Source organism: Vidua macroura, chromosome 5 (genome assembly GCF_024509145.1).
Source record: "Vidua macroura isolate BioBank_ID:100142 chromosome 5, ASM2450914v1, whole genome shotgun sequence".
Classification (NCBI taxonomy): domain Eukaryota; kingdom Metazoa; phylum Chordata; class Aves; order Passeriformes; family Viduidae; genus Vidua; species Vidua macroura.
Genome location: NC_071575.1, coordinates 64,365,620 through 64,389,164, shown reverse-complemented (window position 1 = coordinate 64,389,164; position 23,545 = coordinate 64,365,620). Strand labels below are relative to the sequence as shown.

Genomic DNA, 23,545 nt, shown 5'->3' with positions numbered 1-23,545 from the left:
GAATCTCCGTCACAGACAGGAACAGTGAATGCTTAAAAGTTCCTCTGGAAACTTTTGCTTTTTAATCCCACATAATGATATTAGAAATGGGGAGAAAGAAACTAAGAGGTCACAGAACTTCTGCCAGGAACACCTTTAAGGCTAGAGAAGTGTTTGTATTTTAGGTATTTGCCACAGCACTAAGTTCTACTTCATCTGTAATAGTGTGTAAGAGCATCTGTATTTAATGGAAGCTCGTTCCTGTCAAAATTTATGGAAAATCTCTGTAATTCTGGTAGAACAAACAGGGAAGTGTCTGATAGAAAACTGTATCACATAGCACATTTCATTTTGAACTCCTGCTGTTCCAGTCACAGGACTATAGTTTGTGCAGTTTTGTATTTGTTTGAAGATGTGTGTAACCCATAATGACTTGAGCGTTTTGTCACTTAATTCCTCCCACTAAAATGCATGGGAGAAATTTTATGTTTAAACCAGAAAGTTTTAAAAAATAATACAGTGAAGTTAAACTTTGTACATTTTCAATTTTTAAGTTCAATTCTAGGAGTTGCAAATTTGGTTTTGGAGGCTGCAGTTTTATACCAAGAATGCCCATATATGTATATAATTTTTTTTAATAATAATAAGGAAAAAATTAATGGTTGAGGGTTAAGATTTTGTCTTCTGCAAAATCTTTGTTGTTTTTAAATCTGTAGCATAAAAGTAATGGTTGTTTGGACTCCAAGTAGGGAGCAGAATCAGACTGGACAAGCTGGAGGTTGAAGACAAACCTAAATGCTTATAAATGCAATTGGAATCTGGACACCTTAAATGTAAGAATTACTCAAACTACTCATTTTATTGCCTCACCAGCTCTACGGTTAGTTCATTTGAGGCCTTGAAGGTGTCATAATAACTTAAATTTAGATTTCCTGGAAGCTGAATGAGAGCAGGTAGGCACCTGTTACTGCCATGGTGTCAAAAGGAGCAGAAGCAGTGAATCTCTATGGAAAGCATGTTTTCCAAATATCTGTAGGAATCCTTTGGATAGGGGGGAAAAGCAATTCCTTGCTTAGGTCTATTAAAAAACTCCTCACAGGATCTTGTCTTTCTCCACTGTAGAGCACAGCCTACCTCCCTAAGAAATCTTAGTTACTTTGCCTAGTTACTTTGCCTAAGCCAGACAACTGGTCTTTGATTACACTTAAGCCCTAGAAAACCCTTAAGGATTCATCCAGAAATGGTATTAGTATGTATCTAATTAAATTATGTTACTAATATCTAAAATCAGGTAAGAGAAGTGATCATTAAGCAAACAAAATGGGAGTTAAGCTAAAGGTAATCCTTGCTCCAGTCCTCTGTACAGGTCTGAACTTAATTCCTTTCATAATTCAAAACAGAGTTTAAACTTGCGTTCCAGTTTTTCTTTTCAGTTGTTTTCACTTCTTAACAGTCATTTGTTATATGGTTTGCAAGTAGAACAGAGAATTGTTTAAACAATCTAAAAAAATTGCACTGAAAATGGAAGATAAGTGCAGCCTTATTATGAATGAAACTTTACAGCTGAGGCCAAAATTTGTCATCTCTTTGTGAAGCTGTTAGTAATAGTGAACTTATATTCCAGAGTGTGTGTGTATACCATGTTTATCAGAATAATTGAAATAACTGTGTTTTAGGGAGCTGCATCCAACTCTTAATTTTTGCTGCTGCAAAAATACAAGGCTGGCAAGGCACACCAAAGTAATGAATTCATTGCTTCAGTCCATGATATGAGAGCTCCTTTCTTCCAGTGAGCTCCGATATTGCACAGACAAAATCCTACTTTGCATGTAGTGCCTCTAGATTTGTTCTGTGGTGGATAGTAGAGATTTCATAGCATCACAGAATCATTTATTTTGTAAAAGAGACCATCGAGATCTGAGTGAGAAACAGCATCCAGGAATCTTCACCCTTAAGGGAAGAGACTTACGTTGTGTGTTCTCCTACTTGCTGTTCCCTTTGTTGCAGTGGTGCGTGCAAGTGCTGTAGCTGGCACCCTGAGTTTCCCACAAGACTAAAGAATACGAGAAGAGCTAATGGTGACCTGCTTAAATATCTGCTTGCAGGTGGAGGCTCATGAGACTCCGTACCATATTGAATGGCATTTTTGCTGCCTATAATGTTTCTGCTAATGATGGGAAGTGTGGAAAGTAGCACGTGACCACATGTTTTAGGCAACTTGATCCTTTCTCAGATGGTGACGCTGGGCTTTTCTGTCTTATCAGAAATATGGCTTCCCTCTCATGTACTACTGCTTGGGAATGATAAAAAAAAATGTTTTATAGTTGTGAGGTACTATAATTGATGAGAAACATGAGTAAATACATTATTTGCATTATTCCTTCTCCTCTGTGTGACAAGAGGGGCCCATTATATACAGTAATTACCCTAGAAACTTCTAATAACAAAGGAGTTTTGGGAAACCTAATTATGGCTCTTGAAATACCATCAGGGCTCAGGCAAAGCTCGTCACTGATTTTAGATGAACTTGCCCCCTAAAACTGGTGGCAATTCATAAGTCTCTGTTATACCATTTACACACCTCTGTGGTTAATTCACTGGATACATATATACTGCCAATACCTGTGCTCTGTAATTTAAACCATTACCAAAAGCATAAGCTGCATTAAGAGCTTGATAGATGTATGCTTAAAAATAATTATGCATTTACTGTGTTTTAATAATTCTGATTATTGTTTTCTGTCAGCAGACTTGATGTGTTAAACTATTTTAGCAGTATTTGTCATTATTCTGGCAAATTATTGCTGTAAATGAATCACTGGGTCCCATGAAATTCCAATGCATTTTTTTCATTCTGCTGGGTTTTTATCCTCCAGTATTCAGCTGTGTGTAAACTGAATGTGAAGCCATTAGAATCATGGGCTCAGTGATAGCTTGACTCACAGTGATGTGGAGAAGAATGAAAATAATCAGCTGTTCATGTTAATTGCAAAACACTATTAGTGATATTTCTCCCTTTTTATGCAGAAGTTTAAAATATTGGAGCAAGTCCTATATTAGAATAACTTATTATTATGCTTATTAACTTTGTCTTATCTTAATTATAATTGCCTTTTTTTTCCAGATCAGTGAATGGCTCTGTTTAAACTGCCAGATGCAAAGAACGTTAGGAGGTGACCTAGCACCAGGTCATGGTCCTGGGCCACAGCCACTTGCACCCAAACAGAAGACACCCATTCCACCTTCAACAGCTAAACCATCTCCCCAGGCACAGCCTGTTCAAAAGAAAGATGTAACTCCAAAACCTGATCCTTCACAGTCAGCAGATTCGAAAAAACCTCCTCCACAAAAAAAGCAAACACCCTTGCCGGGGTCTCCTCCTGTAAAATCAAAACAACCCCGTGCAGAACCCACTGAGATCTCCCAGCAAATAGATGCCACTCCAAAATCTGAGCAGTTCAAGCCAACACAGGCTGAAGATAAGCAAAAACAAGCCAGTGTACAGAAGCCTACAGCAGATACTGTATCTACCTCTGTAGCACCAGAGCAGAAGCAGGATTTGGCAGGCCCCAGACCGCCAACTCAACAGAAAGTGACAGACTCCCCAAAGCCTGAGCTTGCAAAGCCATCCCAGGACACACATCCAACTGGGGATAAACCAGATTCCAAACCTGTTCCACAAGTGTCCCGGCAGAAGTCAGATCCCAAGCTTGCATCTCAGCCTGGGGCTCGACCAGATGCTAAAGCTCAAAAGCCTGTTGAGCCAACACAAACAAAAGATGATCCTAAAAAGTTACCAACAAAACCAGCCCCAAAGCCTGATACAAAACCACCTTCCAAGGGCCCACAAGCAGGGGCAGGACCCAAGCCAGTGCCAGCACAGCTGGCACCTCAGCCCCAGCCACCTCAGAAAACTCCAGAGCAATCAAGGCGTTTCAGCCTTAACCTGGGAGGCATCACTGATGCCCCTAAGCCTCAGCCTACAACACCACAAGAAACAGTTACTGGGAAACTCTTTGGATTTGGAGCTTCATTCTTCAGCCAGGCTTCAAATTTAATTTCCACAGCGGGTCAGACAGGGTCTCAGCCATCGGGCCCCCCTCCGCCTGGTCCTGCAGCAAAGCAGCCCCAGCCTCCACCACAGCCTCAAGCAGCCCCCAAAGAGGCTGCTCAGGCTCAGCCTCTTCCAAAAGCTGTTCCTGTAAAGAAAGAAGCCAAGCCTCTTACAACTGAAAAATCAGAGCCATCGAAAGTGGATAGTGTTTTAACTAAAGGATCTGATTTAGAAAAGAAACCTGTTTTGGCTAAAGATAGCAAGCCTCAGGCTGCTGAAGCTAAGAAACCTGATGGGCTGTCGGAACCAGAGAAAGCTAGCCAACCTGAAATGTCTTGTCCCCTTTGTAAAACTGGACTAAATATTGGTTCTAAGGATCCCCCCAACTTTAATACCTGTACTGAGTGCAAGAAAGTTGTGTGCAATCTCTGTGGATTTAACCCAATGCCACACATAGCTGAGGTAAGGTGGTGGAGTCTATATTTACCCTGTATTCCTACTTACAGGTTCCCTGTGCTGTGGAGACATAAATAGCTGGTTTTTAACTATTGAATTGTTAAAAAATTTTATTGAGCATTTAATCATCTGAAGTACTTTAAAATTAAGTTTTGGTATTGTATGAAACTTTGTCATGTGTCAGATAGTAGTGATGAATTTTTGGCATATTAAGGAGGCCTGGTAGAGGTGGTTGCTAGGGCTTTGAGACATGAGCAGATGTGGTTATGAACTCCTTTGAAACTGGTGCTACTATGACACAGCAAACTACTGTACTTTCAGTCTGTTATAAGCTTTTTCTTATGCTTCAGCGCTGTCTCCTAATGTGTGCTTCTTTCAACAGTGCCTCTGATTCAAAAAACTATTGAATGAAGAAATGTGTTAATCCTTAGTTATTGCACTTCTCTCCTGTTAATACATTCCTAAATTTATTGCATTAATCTCATTCTGGCTCTGGAGTCTTTGCATATGCTGATGCATTCATTAGGAAGGTTGAAGTTTGAGTGATACCTGTGTGGTGAAAGATGTAATTTTTCAGCAAGAACAATACAAGACTCACAAAGTTACTTCATTCATTAAAGACTGTCACTTTGAAAGTGCTTCTTCTGTGATTGCTTGAGACAGCTATTCATATTTAAAAGAATTACACAACTTATTTTCAACAGTTTCCTCACATTGTGTGTTTTTATCTGCTTCCTTTCTCTGGGTAATTTTTTGTTTTTTGACAAGGGGATTGGAAACTTTATAGTAGCTTAATGGAAAGGTGGAGGCACATCTTATTTGGCCTATGAATTTGGCAAGTTTAATTCAATAGAAGCAGACCAACTAAAAATACTTGTGAGCAGTTGAAATGTTTAAGTTGGTCCGTGCAGCACATGAGGACTGTGGCAGCTGGTGTTCTGCCTTTGAAATCTGAATGAATAAATGACAAATGATAGCCAGGGTTAAAGGATACTGCATCTCTGTCTTAAGGTGAGAATAAATGTTGGAAGAATTAGCATATTGCAGGGAAAATATTGCTTATGATGTTTGCATATGCCTTTGTGTATTATTTTCTGGAATATACCATCATTTGAGAGGTCTTTTTCCTAATATAATAAGCACATTTTATCCAACACATGAGTATTTTGTCTAATGTATTTGTGGTCATTTAGGTCAGAAACAAATGTCTGAAAATGCAGGAAGAAGGTTGATCAGGGATTGAAAATTGGATTCAGTTGATTTTTAACATTGTTTATGCACTGAATAGCATCATACACACACGCTCCATTATCCAACTCTGGATACACACACGCACAACTTACATGGATTTAATAGTGAAAAATGCTTATGATTTTCTCCAGGGGCTCTCTAGTATGCGTACACAGAGTACCATGGAAACAAGATGTGTCAGTTCTGGTGAAACATTGCTCAAATGACAGCTACTCAAGTCCCAGTGCATGACTTGTCTTCAGCGTTGGCTTAGTTGTGATGGTGTGGGACTGCCTTGTGGTGTGCAGACATGTTACCTTGATTTCTTCTGTTTAAGAAGAAAAGACTGAGACTGTTTCTGTTTTTCCATCACTGTTTTTTTTAGAAGATTCACTCTGTTTCTGCTCTTTAGAATATCCAGAGCATGAAATATGAATGGTTTTCCTTCGTCTGACTTCCTCATGCCTTTCTCTTTTGCCTCCTGCTTGCACATTCTTCTTCCTTGTACTACACATTTCCACCTTTGTCTGCATTTTCTGTCTTGCCTTCTTTTTTCCACTTAGTTTTACTAGAAAGTGGCAGTGTGCTTTACCATCACAATAGGAGGTGATTTGTTTGGCTGAGAGCATCCTGATTTACTTTCCATAAAGATTGGATAGACAGAACAGGGAGCTCATAGTTTCATCTCCCAATGTGCTGTGTAAATAATGTATTTATGGTCAGATAGCAATTCTGTCCTTGGATGCATAGTATATACCTTTTACATGACAGAACCATGATGATGAACAAATACTTTATGCTCACTTGTATGCTCTTTTTGTCCACCAAATTCTTCTAATGTGTTCAGTACTGTCTTGGAGGTTTAATTACTTGTTTTTTTCTTTCGAAGTTAGGAAGGAGAACTAGAAATGCTTTTTAAAATTGGTCTTTCTTGTGGTTTTCTGCCTAATTCTTTTATTCCTATACTGTGCATTCAGATAAAAAATGTAATTCCAGAAGCTATATGCCGTCTTGGCCCCTGGAGTGATTTTGGATGAACAAACATACTCCATCTTAAACATAATTTTAGTTTTTCTTTGGGCCTGTAGCTGTATCACAGTTATTCTGACAGTTGCTTATGTGTTGTTTACATTTTGTTCCCTCAGTAATGGCTGAAAATGAGTGGAGTTTTATTGACTGAGTGCTGGCTGAACCTTGTTGCCAACAAAGCTTCTATTAGGCTACATGACAAGGATCAGTCCAGTGGAACAGGGAAACAACCAGTGTTTCATTGTCAAATGCAGGGGAGCATCTAAACCCCATGGGCACTTCTACCTTAAGATCTCTCAGCAGGGAATTTTTTCCAGCCAATGTGCTGCTGTACTGCAGACAGGGCTGAGAGTAGTATTTTTAAGGGAAGAAAGTGCTTTCTTATAGTGGCAGTTGTTTGTTCTTGCCTGTATGTGACAGAAATAACTACCAAAAAAGTCTTTAAGCTGCTGCAAACAGTCAGTCCTCTAATAGCCCCTCTACTGCAGAAAATACAACTAGACTCCTACCTAGTCAAAATCAACAATATGCTATTTACTTCAGTGAAATTGTTTTGATTTGTGCAAGCAGAGAATTAGGCCAGAATACATTTTCTTAAAATGAGCTGATTGTTCTTTTTCTCCCTGATTTGTTGCTACAACAGTCAAACAGTTATTTACTTAAATGGTAATTTATCCATGATGCAAACAGCCACAAATGATTAAATAAATGACACTTGATAGATTTCAGAGACCCACAGGACCATGGGAGTCCTGGTGCATTAGCAGACTCCTTATTCTGCCATTTGCTCAATGGGGAGGAGAACTGTTTACCAGCTCTGTAATTAGCTTTCCAGCTCAGGTAGTTGGAAGCAGCTCTATTTTTAGTAACAAAGCACAAGATCACAACTGCTGAAGCCAGAAATGAAATGTGTGGCAACGACCATTTTGTGAATTTAAAACTCAGTGAACTGTTCAGAATATTGAGCATGAGCAGAGATGGTTGTCTATAATGTAATTAAATATGTTGAGGTCAGGAATATAGAACCCATGATAAATAAATGCAGTAATAAAATGTAAAAAAAAAAGGATGGATTAAAAGCTAAACTAAGGAAAAATAGGATAATTCAGATTTTTAGATTCTATGTGGGCAATATGAAGGATAACATCTTAATAGAATCATGTTATGAACAGAAAGTGTTGAAAATGTGAAGTGTGTGTATGTGACCGTGCTAATGGATTTAATCTAATAGAACCACCAGGAGAACAACAGAAGAACTTTTTAGTCTACTGATAGCTCTAAAATTACCTGGAAAGGCAGTGGGAAGTAAAGAATGCTCCATGTCTGAAATAAATTACAGGAGCTATAGAAAGGAGAGAAAAGTTTTGAATGATGGTGAAGGACAGGAAGAACTGGGGAAGAGCAGAAGAGACATCATATCTTTGACTTGGATATGTTGTTTGAAAAAGATATAATCTGTTAGAGATATGATCAGAATACATAATATAAACAATTTTAGAGTGATATTTGTTAATATGTTTATTACTGCACATGTAGTCAGTATGAAATTGTTTTGCATTGGTAGATATGATGACAGGAATCTATAAAGCTTGATGGTTTCTGTCCAATCTATATTCTTATATATCTTTTTTTTTATAAATTGTTGTATAACTTGCCAAAAGAATTAGTGTTTTTATGATAACTCATTTTACCACTCCTACTTATTAGACTTAACTAAATAATTTTTTCTTGTTCCCACAGACTGTGGAGAGAAAGAAAAGAAAAAATATAATTTTTTTTTTAAAGTAAGCACAATGCCATCATTAAACTCCATATCATAACCAGGTGAAAAATTGGTACCTTGCTCTTCCAGTATGAACTTCTAGAAGTAGCAGTAAATAGCATTTTGGAACTGATATAAGCCTCTCTGGAGATGGAGTGATTTTGTGGTGGTGTGATGTCATGTACCTGAATACGTCGGGTTTTTCTACCTCCTCCCAAAATCCTGCAGAAAGGGTACTGGAACGTGTGAATGAGCATCCACTGTAAATAATTCTGCTAGATTCTGTTTTTTCAAGTCTTCACTGATATTTTAAACGGACTGAGCAAGTGTGCCTTATACTCAAGCTTCAAAAGTAGGCTTTAAAAAATAATTTTAAAAAGCCCCCAAACCTGAAGTAAGTGAATCAAACCCTGCTGTTAAATGCCCAAATATGCCTTGGACTTCTTAAAACAGTGTGCAGCAACATTAAAAAGTAATAATCCATGTATTATTCTAATGAAAATCCCTAAAATAGTGTACTGCACCATCTGAGGTGACACCCATTGCCTATCTTTAATTAAATAACAGCTCTGTACTGTCATGGATTTCCTGCTTGAAAAAGCTCAGACTGCTCTGCAAACTGGCAGGTTTAGCTCCTATAAGAAACTCCTATCTTCTTCTCTCTTATGTTTGGTGATGAGTTGTTTTGGAAACAGATGGTGTCTGGGAAACACAGTGAAGAAGAATTTGCACTAAAGAGACAAAGAGAAAAACAATCACTCCTTTCAGTTGCATAATTTATCTTCTCTGCTTCTTCCCTCTCCCCTTAAAGAACCTTTTAAAATTTTGGTTGTAAGAAAGTGAATGCTATTACTGTTTAATAAAGTAACTAAATAATACAGAACATAATAAGCTAACACAATGTACTCCCTAGCATTTATGGAAATTTTATCCATTAAATGATAATTCTTTATAATTGAGAAAATATTAAAACTACTGCTAATTATTACTTTGAAAGATAAAATCTGGCATTGAAAAACAGAGTACATGTTAGATGATAAAAAACCCACTGTATTTCTTGACTGTTAGAATGAAATTAATCTCACTCGTAATTAGGTATCTTACTTTTCTTTTTAGCTTACTCAATATGCATGACAGACAAAAATATTGAAATGGAAATATTTTTCATAGCAGAATGACTCACCTTTTCCATTTTTCCTATAAAGCACATATACTGTGTATATAGAGAAGAGAAGGGCTAATATGGAACGACTCTGATGGATGATTTAGTCAAAATTGAACACAGATAAATATTTTTTTTAAAATTAATGCCTGAATTCACTTTTTATATAAGACTGAAGAGCTTAAGCTTCTTCAACAAAGTTAGATTTTGGTGTTTCACATTTGCAGAGGTATTTAAACACTTACAGACAGATACTTGTAAGGATGTTAGGAGCTCATGTTCTCCTCTGATGCCTCAGCTAGACCTGTTGTAAAAAATCCAGCTTTGACCTGATGATTTTACAGAGGCCTGGACTTGTGTCTTCTGAACATGGCTTGAGCTGTTCATTTTGAGCAGTGTCTAGCTTCTAATTAAACGCCTTTGAAGTCCAGACATGGAAACCTCTTGTGGGGTCTGATTTTGGTGTGTCTTTGAGAATAGTTCAACCAGAGGCAGTACTGCTTGGCATTAAGCATACCAGCTACAGCTACTTCAATAATTAATTACAATAATAAAGCCTGCTCATGGTCAGGTGTGATGTGGTGGTGGTTTGCCAAGTTTCTTTATTCTTCAATGGTATTACATGCAAAATACTGACCTGCAAATAGACATGTGACTTCAGGACTCTCATCCTCATCTCAGGCCTGTTGCCGCCATGGTACAGCCAAGTTTCTTGTCTCCCAGTTTCCTCCAAGACCCCACAATTCTGCACTCAAGTTTCAACAAAGTGAACCACTGCATCCAGATAATAACCTATTTGGTAGATGTCCTGTGATGGTTTTGTTTGAATTCCCCATCACTGTAGAGGGAAATGAAAATATCCTTACTTTCTCGCAACTTTCTCTGAACAGGTGTCTTGCAGTTCAGTAGGGCTGCTTGGTCCAGAGCAAGTTATGCACTTATGTAGTTTCATTTTTTGGCAGTCAGGTTTTGATGGTTATTTCTGAGTGTGATCTTTGGACGATATTTGAAAGCAAAGCATCTGAGATCTCTGTGGTTATTAGTCAAGGCATGTGTTACAAGATTGCATTCTTGTTGATTTTCCTTTTGAGTATTTATGACCATAAAATTAGGTTTTGTTTTTCCCCCTGAAATTAAATTCAAGGAGTAAAGATTAGTCTCATTGCTCAAAGTAATAGTGTGACCTTTGGGAAGGACTATTACGATGATTAATTGCCTGCTATTTGTTTCCTTTATTCTAGTCTCAAAAAGTTTCCAAATTACCTCTCTGAACAAAGAATTGCATTGAAACCAAAAATGACATATAGACATAAAGCCATCTAAGGCCAGATGGTTTTTATTAATGTTGGTAATGGCCACTGATGTTGTGAAATCCAAAGGGATGTCTACAGCAGCACTGCTGCTGGCACACACAGCTCCTGTCTATTTTTCATGCACTTGGAATTCATTTGCAATGAGCTCTTTACTTCTATACATTTATTCCATCTTAGATGCCTTTGCATTTTTGAAAGCTAAAATGCTTAGGTGAGTGATTAATGCAGAGCTTTCAATGCTGATTTTTGTGTGTGGTTTATTTTTCTCCTGTGCAGATAATTTATAGACTAGTGTATTAGAGACAGTCAAGCTGGAGTAACAAATGTAAAACAGATTATCAGGAAAATTACTGACCTGGCCTTGAGCCAGGTGATTTTCTTCTCTGTTACTTCATTAGAAATTTGGTTGGTGTCCCATTATTGAATGAGCAAGAAGTCTTTTGAAAGCTAAGCTGGTATCAACTTTTTAATTTTTTCTACTCAACTTTATAATAGTGATTTAAAGAGCATTTATTTATTGAGATAAAGGTATTTCATATTTTCCTTTTCCATTACAGCGTAATACATTTTTGTTCATGCTTTATTGAGAAACAAAAATGCTTACTTTAGAGACTTTCAATGTTGCTGTAAGTTTTAGTTAATGTCAATATAAGACCCAGTGATCTACTTCCAGATTTTCTTAAGCAAACAGGCAAAATCTACTGTATGTTAAGTGCCTTATTTTTTTGAGTTTTTTTGGTGCCCAGGTAAGACATCATATGCTACCTGATCACATTGACACTGTCATAAGTTGTGTGACCATAAAAATAAAAAGCATTTAGCTTTTTGTAAGAAGCCTCATGTAGTTTTGGTGAAGCTTCGAATAAAATTCTTTTTTAATATTCCAGGAATATGAAGAGCTGATGCTCTTCCAAGGAACAAATGCTATAATAGCATTTAGAATAATACCAGATGATTTTGTATATCTGAAACCAGGATATTTTTCCCTAAATATTTGTCACTGTGATTAACTGTAGTAGGACTGATAGATGTTGTAGTATTTAATAAAATTCTGACAATATGCTGTCAATTGAAATATTTGCATACATTTTGTGGTCTCATTTCTTGAAGAACAAGGCTATTGATTTTAAAGAAGTTAAGTTCCAATTCCTGCATATGCTAAAAATTTCATGTCATGTTTCTGCTGACCAAAATCTGAATGTTGTCTCACCACAACAGCATATTAGTAAAGAAACGTCAACACTTCACACAAAGAAATTCTATAAAATCCCTTGTTTGCCACTACTGTGGGGTGGTTCTAGACTTAATGGGATAGCATGAGTGTAATCAAAGTAATTTTGCAACTAATTTTAACTGTTTGCAAGAAGCGTGGCAAGCTGTAAAAATAAAAATTCAGATGTAAAGAAAAAGATTAAATGAGCATGAGGGGGCATTTACCTGATTTCTGTTTGTATTCTACACATTAATGTTTCTCCATGAGTAATGAAAAGCTTGTGCCATTTAAAGAGACAGTGGTCATTATTTATTTTTTAATTTTTTTTATTTTGCTGAAATACATATAGTTCAGTGGACCAGAATGAGAACAAATGTGACTTTAGATTGAATGTTATTTATCTATTAAATTGATTACTGCAGTATTACAAAGAGTAAGGATGGAGGCTGAGGGGAACCTAAGCCATTATATAGTAGTGGAAAGGCGATTAGATTCATGCCAGTAAGCTGCTGGAGATGCTGTCTAGCAACATTTGAAACAGGATGTCACAGACTGATGTTGAAGAGGGGGATTAGCTGCTGCTGAACTATTCTGGCTGAATTTTGCACAAATGCTGTTGAACTGAGGGGAAAGGGGGAAAATATATATTTTTGCATCACTAGAAAAAAAAAAAAAAAGTAAGAGCCAGTAGGTTGACCAGAACACTCACTGAGAAGATGAGGTGTATTAGTTTTCCATCTGTGTTTTGGAGGTTAATGAAATTACTCAGACAGTGAGGTAACTTAGGCTTCTAAGGACAAGACTGAAAGACCATCTGGTGGTCTTCTGGTTTTAGTATTACTGGGTTAGTAAATTTCTTTGTTGTTGTTGGGGTTTATTTTTGTTTTTCCTCTTTTTTTTTTTTTTCCTTAGCAAACAGCCTTCACATTGGAAAGGGTCCTGCTGTCATGTACAGAGATTAGAAATTGAACATATGAAATCTTGTCCTTATGCATACTATTTTAATGCCATGTATTTACTTTTTCTGTTACATTTTGTAGTTACCTTAATAATTGTGCTAAAGACTGCAGATGTATTTATAATATTTTAATTTTTGGGAGGGATTTCTGACCACTTTCCTGGCATCCAAAAGGAGTATACTGTTGTGATTTTTTTTTTTTTTTTTGGTTTGGTTTTGCATTCTCATAATTGCTGAAGATGTTGACATAACTCTGATCTTCATCATTATTTGTCAATACAAATATCTTCCTAATTCAACTTCCTTTCCATACATGCTGAAAGAGTTTTTGTTTGTATTTCAAATTGTTATTTTCTTCTATTAACTATGGGTCTCCTTTGTCTTATTATTGTTTACGTTAATGATTTTCATTTTTTAAGTGTCTCTTTTTGCCCCAGGCAGTGGAGGACAAAAAAAAAAAAAAAATGCATGGTTAATGGTCTAACTTCAATATTTAGTAACTGATGTTCCAGGTGCAGAACTCCTGTTGTTGCATCTTGAGTCAGTATATGCATTTTACAAAGTGTAAGGCTTTAAAAACATCCTGTAATTTGCAGAGCTTTGAGTCAGGCTGGAATGAAAATTTGTTCAGTAATTATCTATTTTCTGAACCTATTTGAATGTGAAAACAGTTAATCCCTATGTTCCAGTAAGAATTATTACATGTTTCATGCTCTCTAAATTTTGTTTGGATGCCTTGTCCATATAGAATTAATAATTCTCTACAAGCACATGATCTATATTTCTTGGTCTTAACTTGCTATTCAAAAATAAGTTAGTCATTTTTCTTTTAGGTCCAGGGATGTGACATCAGAAATGATGTGTTATTACTAGAATGAAATTATACTAGAGCAGATCATATAAATTCATAATTAGTAGCAAACAATTATTGATATATTATAATTATAACAGGAATCAGGGTGAAATGTTTGGGTCTTCATCAGCATGCAGAATATAATTTTCTGAGCATGTCAAGGAAAATTTACTAAGTTTCTTTCTGAGTCTGAAGCTATTATAGTGATTGCATTTCTTGGATGGCTTTTTCCCCTCAGTTTGCTTTATTCCAGTTCACATCTTCTGTCCTTCTAACTTGGATTAATTCTGTGTGCATTGCAAGGGTATTAATATCCCTTTTAATTAGTTTCCTATTGCCTACATAGGCTGTATAAAAAGTAACTTCATAGTCTGTGAGAAATCATTGAACAATGCATTGAAAAGCATTTAGTTCCTTTCAGTACTGAAGTTTGTTTATCTGTAGTAGAAAACAGGAGAAACCAAGGTATCCTTGCAATGGCAATTCAGTTTCCTCTGCACAGGTTCCTCTCTTTATGCATTGGAATCTTATTTACGCAACTCATTGTAGATGACACTGTATTAAGAAGGTCATACTTTGCATTTTTAAGTAGAAAATATGTACTTGCTGATAAAATAGGGTCAGGTGCTAGTTAGAAGCTAGTCATTCCCCTAGCACACCTTCTAAGGACTTTCACATTTTTGAACGTGTACAGTTTCTCTTCACATAAAAATATTTATTTCTTCTGACAAGTCTCATCTGCTGTTTGCTTGGCATTACTTATTTCTCTGCACTTGACTTCAAGTCTGCTGTACTAAATCTGTCTGAGAAGAGATACATCTTGGATTTTATGTTTGTAAAACTAGCACTGCTATAGTATCATTCTCTCCACCTTTTATTTTCAGACATTTAAAGCAGTCATTCTTATTGCCTGTTTTTCACTTGATTGTGAAGTTAAATGTGTGAATGTCATATTTAACTACCAAAAAGTAAGATCAATTTTTTAAAACATTAAGAGAAATGAAACAAGGCAAGTAGAAAGAAGGTTCTGACAGAAAGACAATGATTTGCAAGTTAGTGCAATAAAAACTAGTAAGTCCAGTTAACAAAATTGTATTTCCTTGCGGTTATATTCCTTATATCTCCTAAATGTACCAAACCAGAAGCCAGTTCTTCAGCATGGAAGAATATGGCAGATGGAATTATTTCTATGCAAGTATTAAAAAGAAGGGCTTTACATTATCTCTGTCATAATTTAGTTTTGGGCTTCAGTCCCTATGCTGTCTATTATTAGCATCGTAAAACATAATGGAAGTATTTAGGGATTCAAATGCATAGATTCATGCTGGATTTCACTTCCTTATCTATCTGCAGATGGTGTGTATATTTTTGCATATTGGATTTTATAGTGGTTAGAATACATTTGATGGGGTAAATGTAGGGAAATGCAAAGATTCATTGCAAGTGATTCATTCAAAGACTTACACGTATCTTTTGGGAGCTGTTTGGTTTCCAGTGAAGACTGAATCATTATCTTAGTTTGTCACTACTTCTTTTTAACTTTGATGAAACTTTTTTCCATGTTTAGTCAAAAAGGCTGGGAGTCTGATCTATTAAATGCTTGGATGCTTGATGTTGAAGGGTTTATCTGTACATGAGGAGAATAAAATCAAGTAAGACCTTGTAGTGCATAGAAAGAGAATACAGGAGGTCCATTTTTCTAAGGATTTTCATTCGGACCCCATATGAGCACTCCAGTGTAATTCTAAGTGAGGCAAGTAAAAGCAGTATATGTTTGAATTATGCACAACCTGCAAATATAAAGACTGAAAATCACAGAAGTTCAGTCACAGGAATGGATTTCAAGGATCAGTTACAAGTTGATCAATTCAATTAATCAGGTTTTTTTTTTCCCCTGGTCTCAGTGGAGTTTAAAAGCTATGAAGTTCCCAAACTCAATTCTTGAGGACAGACTTTCCTCACACTATCCAGTTTTTAAAATTTCTTCACACAGGAAGCTACTAAAAGGGAAAGATGAGTCTGTAAGTACTGTATGGAGGGTGCTCACCAGGAGAATTGCCTTAACTTTTGCAGTGGCTTCATTCTTCATCACAGGTGGAAAATTTATGGAACCAACAGCTTGCAAACTAGACCGAAGTGTTTAGTTATGGAGTGTGTATGAATGGAAAGCAGAGGCACAGCACAAGTAATTTCTTCTCCATTTGTTGTTTCATGAGAAGGAGATGCCCTTTGCCTGTGCTGCAGTTGCACAGCACCTACTCTTGTGACAAAATGTCTGTCATAGTCCTGTTGAGCTGACTGAAGTAATGTGGAAGGTGAGATAAGGGAAGGAGTTACAAGACAGTGATGTCTTTTAGAAGAAAGGAGTCTCAAAATTAATCAAATAGGTAATATAAATGTAATTTGCTTTGATTTATTTCTCAAGAGCTGATGGAAATGACTATGATTTCAGAAAACCTGGCATTTCTCAATCAGCATCATGTAGTAATTGTTTGAATCAATAGAAGTATGTTTCTTTGTTTTAGTGAATAGTGTTGTCTGACAGGATGTGACTGAAATAAGTCAGCCTTAAGAAACAGAACTAAATACCAGATTCAATACTTGCTTTCTGTCTGTGAGGATATATTTTCATAGTGGCATTTAGGATTTTAGAAATTCATCTTCTAAACTGATTAGCTAAGTGAGAAACTTCATCTCTCATTAGTAGTTATTTCCAGATATATTCAAAGATATAGCACTAGAACTCTAAACATTACTTCACCAGGCTTAGAAGGATTTTCAGGAAATATCAGAAACTTAAAGTTCAAGCCTTAGTCTTGCAAGTAAAGAGCTTTCACATGAGTAATCTGATCTACTTCAGCCTTCTGGTTATGGGTAGGGTACTGCTGTGTCCCACTCCTTTGAAGGAGAGACTTATTTTACGAGGAGCTCCATTTAATGGATTAAACTTCTCAAAAAGAAAGAGAAAGCTTATTAAGAAACTAGGTGACAAATTTTGTTCTTCCTGAGTAAAACCATGATGATGTATGAAATCTTTTAAGAAGGTGACTAATATGGTATAATCACTTAAAGTGATACATGCTGGTTTTTCATTGTACTGCTCTGTTTCTATGTGCGTAGATGTAGAAACTTTGAAAACATGTAACTGGTTTGTGATTAGAAACTTTGGTCACATCCCCATAATTGCTATGGTGAAATTCAGAAAATATGTCCTAGGCAATTCTAGATGATTCCTCAGTACTTTAAGTCTTGTCTTAGGCTTTTCTAAATGGGCATTTATTTGAGGAGAGAGAGAGTTGTTTTTTAAGACAACAGAAGATGTTTCATATAAGCAAATATATTAAAAGTGTTTTTAGTCTATGCATATTATTTTAAGGAAGAGAAAATTATTAGAATTTGGAGGAATGGCATCTTGAAGCAATACTACATTTAAAGAGCATAGTGAAGGCATAAATTTTGAAGTTGCACTTTGAAGACTACCTGTGTCTCTATAGATTGCTGAACCTGAATAGATCAACAAGATGACTGAGAGTCTGAGTCAGTGCTAATACACATTGATCATTTGTTCTTCCATTTGCATTAGTGGTGATGCTACTGAATCCTTTGCTGTCAATTCTGTCAGCAGCCAACATGACCAGGCTCTGTAAATAAGAGCGTTGAGGGTGACAGCAAGACCTCATTGCTGAGGCGTGCACTGCAACAGCATCTGAACAGGGCAAGCAGAAGAGGTGGGACATGGGATGGTAGACAACTAACACAAACATTTAAATTGCAGGTACAGAATGACTGAGGTTAGAAGGTACATCAGGAGGTTATCTAGTCCAACCTTCTGTCCAAACTAGGGTCCACAAACCACACCAGGTTGCTCAGGACTTTGACATCTAGTTTTGAAAGCCTCTATGAACAAAGGCTGCATACAATCTATGGACAACTTGTTCCAACCCTTCAAAGTCCTTGGCATGAAAAAAGTTCTCCAGATACTCAGTTTAAACCTCATTCTGTAGTTTCTTGTCCTCTCAGTGGGCATCACTTTGAAGTGCCGGGCTCCGTCTTCTCAATGGTCTCCTCTTTTGGTTTCTGTTTGTTTCCTGAAAAGCTGACTTCTGTATGCTGAACAAGCCTCTTTCCCTCATCTTCTCCTTACAAGGGAGTTTTTCTAGCCTCTAACCATCTTTATTGCCTTTTACTGAGCTTTCTGCAGCTTGTCACTCTTTTTTTGGTACTGGGAGAATGAGACAGGATGCAGTGTGTTAGATGCAGTCTAATAACTAATGGGCTCACTTAGATCTACTAACTATGGGCCTTTTAAAACAGCCCAAGGTGCTCAGATGTTCTTTACAGCAAATGTGCCATATCCACCATGTTTAGCAGTGGGCCCATGTTTTTGTTGTCCAGACCTTTCCTTGCATATTTAGCATAGAAACTATTCTTGTTGCCCTTGATGTCCCTTGCCGGTTTCAATCCTAGCTAAGCTTTGTTTTTCCTGGACAGATGGTTGTGTGGTGTTTCTAAATTCCTTCTTTGTAGCGTAATTAGAATGCTAATTCTGGAATAGAGGCAAGGTTCAGAGGTCCAGGCATCCTGTCCCATGTGTGTAGCTGGCTGCTTGAATGACATAATCTTATTGTAAACACTATATGCAGGAATATTTTGGAAGACAGCTAGCAAGTGGAAAGAACTACGGAGATATGCCCTTTACAGTGCTGTTTGTAGTTTAATGTTTACATACATTAATGCAAATATTTTTTGACAGTCTCCTGGTCCAGGCATAGATTGTGTCTGTTATGGCATTTTATATTTCTGATAGCCATAAGAAACCATCTCAGCTTCTCAGAGATGATAAAGCTGTTGCCACTGTGAGTCAAATTTACTTGAAAGTTAATGTAGTTGTCCATCTAAACTTTATGATAATGTCTTGTTCTTCTGTGCTGAGCTACTTGGCACCATTGTATCTGTCACATTTAATAAAGATATATTCATTTTCAACTTTATTTCATATAGGAATTGCCAAACTTAGCATATCAACACATCACATTGTATCTTTGCTGTAAGATTGGGTTGGTTTACCATAGCAAAGAGTTTGTCCTTCAATATTAAAAATAGTTAGTGAGTTGTGTTTATCACTACTTATAAAAATGCTTACTTTCCTATTATAATATATGATTAAAATTCTGACAAATGTTCCAAGGTTGCCTGACAGAGGTGTTACTGCCTGTTACTATTTTAAATGACTGCTTATTTGCATTTGTTCTTTCATTATCTCTAATAGATGATGACATAGCATAGTGGGGGAAAAATTATGTTAAAACAATGTTGTGAAAGAGACAGTTTTAATGTGGTAAATACAAAATTATCTTGACAAGCCAAAGAGACTCTCTAGCTCATTTTTAGGAAAGGAAAAAACAAACAAAAAAACAAAAACAAAAAAAAAACCACCAACAAACAAACAAAAAAAAAACCCAAAAAAACCACCAAAAACCAATTCTTCTTTAAACCCTAATATCTTGACATTTAGTGAAGATTTAATTATTGTGTAAAGTGAAGAAGGAAGCATTTATGTATTACTGGTCTGTAGGAATAGTTTGAATAGAAGTTGCTATTTCTATGTGGTTCGAGTGTATATTTTTTGTTTTGGGATTTAGATCCCAGATTAGAATCAGTCTTGGGGGTTGGATTGCTTCAGCCCGAAGCAGTGACATCTGTGGTCTTTTCTGTAGAAGTCTGTGACCGGTCCAGCTCTGCTTGGCTGAAGCTACTGACTCAGAGTAGGAATGAAATGTTTGCTTAGGCTCAAAAGTTGGGTGTTCCCCTGCACCAGGGCACAGCCAAGCACCATAGTGCCTCTTTTGCTACAGCTCAGCTGGAGGAAGGGCAGGAGCTAAAGGCATATTTCCCACCAAGTCTGGTCCCAGGATTAGCTTTGTAAATTGCCTTGGCAACTGTTGACCATCCTTCATGTATAAAAGGTAAGACCACCCTGAATACTTATGAGTATTAGACACTGAGAAGTTAATCAGCAGGTATGACAAGGTACCCCAAATCTGTGTCCACCCACTAAGTTTCCCTGTTGTGTCATCAGATATTTTTTCCTTATGCAAGAAGAGGGTTATTAGAATTATCCTGGAAAACCTATGTAACATTTCCGTGTGAACCTCTGACCTGTTGAAGTCAGACAGCAGACTACAGCCCATCATTTGCTCTCATTTAATAAATAGGAATCTGAAGTAGCTGCACTGACACAGTAGAATCTTCCTCATATGTACCAGTGTATCTGAGAATGGAATTCAGCTTTAAATCACTGAATTAAGGCAAGCCATCTTTTTCATCCGAGTGGATGTCTGCAGCCTTAGTAGCTCATAACATTAGCTGTAAGTGGACTTCAACTGGGTTCTTGGAACTCTTGATTCTAAAACTGACCATCCTTGGGCAATGTTTTTCATTCTCTCTTTCCAGTCATTGACTGGTCTGCCTGCTCTGTTTGCTTTCCATTTGCTCAGCACAATCCTAGGTGTGGTTTTTAAATGCTACTAAAATATAAATGATGACAACAGCTTTTAAAATAGGAATTATTAAACTCCAGAAAGTCTCCATCTGCTTGTATATCAACATACAGAATATTTGATACCCAATACTCAGTAGAGAGAACATTTTTGATTGTTTCCATACATCCTGCTCTGACCCAACTAGGAATGTAAATCATCAGAAAATGATTAGGCATCTGTATTTGGGAGATTACTACCTCTATTTTGTAGAGCCAAGACGTCTGTAGATTTTCTGAAAGGTTTATTTTAGAATTTCGTCATGTGTGTTTATTTAAAATGAATATGCAGGTCAGTTTTGTTTGTTTATTCCCATTTTTGGATACTATAATGCTTTTGCATAAAGAGGTGCTGTACAATAAATAGCTTGCTGGCAAAGGAAATCATGATCTTATGGTCAAAAAGAGTTAAAAATTATTGTGCTCTAAACATGAATTCTAGCACACTCTCTGGGATAGGAAGTAGTGGGCATATGAATCCTAGATTAGCCAGAATTCTGTTGTGCTGTAATGCCACAGTGATGGACTGAAAGGCCAAGAAGTCTTTGGCAATTTATTCTTGCTTCACACAAAACATATGTTTTTGTGACTGTGCTTCAAAAATAGGCTGATAGGTTGGAAGGGCTCCCATTTACTTTATATGTAAACAAAGAGAAGACCTCTAGAAATAGAGGAAAAGATATTTTCTGTCTGTTTTCATGTTAAGATCAGCTTTTCTAAGATTCTGGGAGTATCCATTGAACATAAATAGCACAGATCTCTTGAGGTAAACAATTCTCATTGCCAAGTGAACATAGTCAATTTCAGACAATCTGAAGAGGTGCAGGATTGAGCACAGCTGGTTATTGCAACAAAGTACTGAGAACTGGTGATAATATGCTATTTATCAATTGTATGACATGAGGAACTACTATCAGAAATGCCATGGAAATCAAGGAAAAAATAGATGCAGTTTATATAATAGAGGCTGTCTTAGGTTGGGTAAGACTATGGTTTGTGTTAAATGCTGCATTAGACTAATTGAAAAAAAGTGAGTTTTCCTGCCTGTGAACAGTGTAATTGAAGATGATATCTCAGTTTAAATCTTCTCTGGCATGTGGCTGAGCAAAGGGCAGAAAAGTGCCATCACCTGTAGAGTAAAGACTGTCAGATTCATGAGCAAATCAATTTCTCTCTTACTGTTCTGAAGATTCATGTGTCACCAAATTTTGATTGGTGACACTGTTGTTTGGGTTTGTTGTTTTTTTGTTTTTTTTTTTTTCCCTCATTAACAGTAGGCAAAGCCTTTATTTATTTCCTTTCTTTTCCTACTACTTCTACTAATCATCACATAGTCAAATAAAGACATTCTTATTTAAATCTCTTTTCTTTAAGATTTAGTCTAGCTTCAAGCTGAAAAACAGAACTCAAAGGTTTCTGCAGCTGTCCACTGACCATTTTCAACATCATGTATAGCACTCATCCTAGTACCATATTAACTAAAACAACTTGGAAAGCAGAAGGAGTTTTCATTGACTTAGCAAATCAAGAATTACCTGGGGGAAAAAAAAAAAAAACAAAACTTTCTTAATACTATGTCTTCCATAGGTTGCAAAGTCTTGTCATTGCCTTTTTTCCCACAAAATACGACAAGACTAGAAGACTAGGCTGTAGAAGAAGGAAATTTGCACTCCAGCTGTTAAGGTCAAATAAAATTAATCACTTGCAGAATGGGTCTTTAGTCAGATCACTAGAACCCTTTGTTTTTTTTTTTTTTAATATTCACCTGTAGAGCAAGATGTAAGCTTTGCACTTGGCACTGCTTCTTCTCTTTACGTGGTTGTGGAGACATTACAAAGGTTTCTTTCTCTAGTCTTCTGCTTTCACTTTGTATATTGTTTTCCTAATATGGAGAAGGAAAAGGTATCTTCAGGTTTATTACTTTCTCGTTTAATTTAGCTGATATTGACATTACAGCGGGATGAAATCATTCCTATGCTAATAGCTACATTTATTGCACTTTTATGCATTAGCAATGGTAAATAATTGCCCCAAGACAACATCTGTTCTCATTTGTCTAGTTTCATTTATGTTAATGTATAAACTGAGATTTTGATAATCACTTACCCACTTTAAAACTTACTTATGTGCTGATTTTGGTTGCCAAATTTTGTATCTAGGTAAGGATCTTTAACTTGTACATCAGCAACAAACCCAAGTCTCAGAAGAAAGTTCTCAAAATAACTGTTCCTCTGCTCTGTCTGTGCTATGTCTGTCACTGCACTGTATTCCAGCACAGGATATATTCAGTCTGTTTTATCACATTTCTTGTAGCTACTGTTACATACTGTCAGATCTTGGTTTCATGCTAGCAAATTTCCAAGTTGTTATGGATGTATTAATTTTTTGTTTCTTTTAATTACAATCACTGGCTCTTCACAGGAATATTCTTTCATACAAGAGCTTGTTTTAGCTTGCATATGTGAATGAGGCTAAACAATCATCCCAGGGACTGATCAGATGTAGTTGTAGTTTACTCCCTGCTTGCTGTTCTGCCAATGTGTCTTAACTCTAGGGAAGTTCAGTGTGGGAGGGGATACTTTTCTTATTTCTTTTGTTTGCTGAGGAGACTCCTAAACCATATTAACTGCCTGTGCCTTTGACCACGTTCCTGGTTCTAGGACTGGAGTTTTACCTCGGATTACCAAACAACTTTTGCAAAACATCTCTTCTTTTGTGATACTTCTGATGTGTGGCGGGATGGGACCATAACAATTCATACCTTGTTTTACCAGTGTAGTTATAGAAATAATCTCTTTTATTGCAATTGAATTGCAAGGAAGTATGATCTTTAAATTCAGCCATCTTGTTAGCCAATGTGGCAAGTGTGGCTTTGGTCCAAGAAAAACACTATGAAATTATATCCTTGACAGATGCTTCAGCATAGTGAGAGTGACTAATCTTCATTTAAACTTAGCCTTATGCCAATGCAGATCCACTAATGATTATATAATTGTGA

The 23,545-nt window shown here is 36.6% G+C and overlaps 1 protein-coding gene across 1 annotated transcript in view; it reads left to right on the top strand.

Moving 5' to 3' along the window:
* The window catches only part of PCLO (piccolo presynaptic cytomatrix protein), a 310,361-nt gene that overhangs the window by 15,517 nt on the left and 271,299 nt on the right, over positions 1-23,545 (top strand). The window contains exon 3 of the mRNA XM_053977551.1: positions 3,104-4,495. Coding sequence (XP_053833526.1) covers positions 3,104-4,495 — 1,392 coding nt within the window. The remainder of the gene's footprint in view (positions 1-3,103; positions 4,496-23,545) is intronic.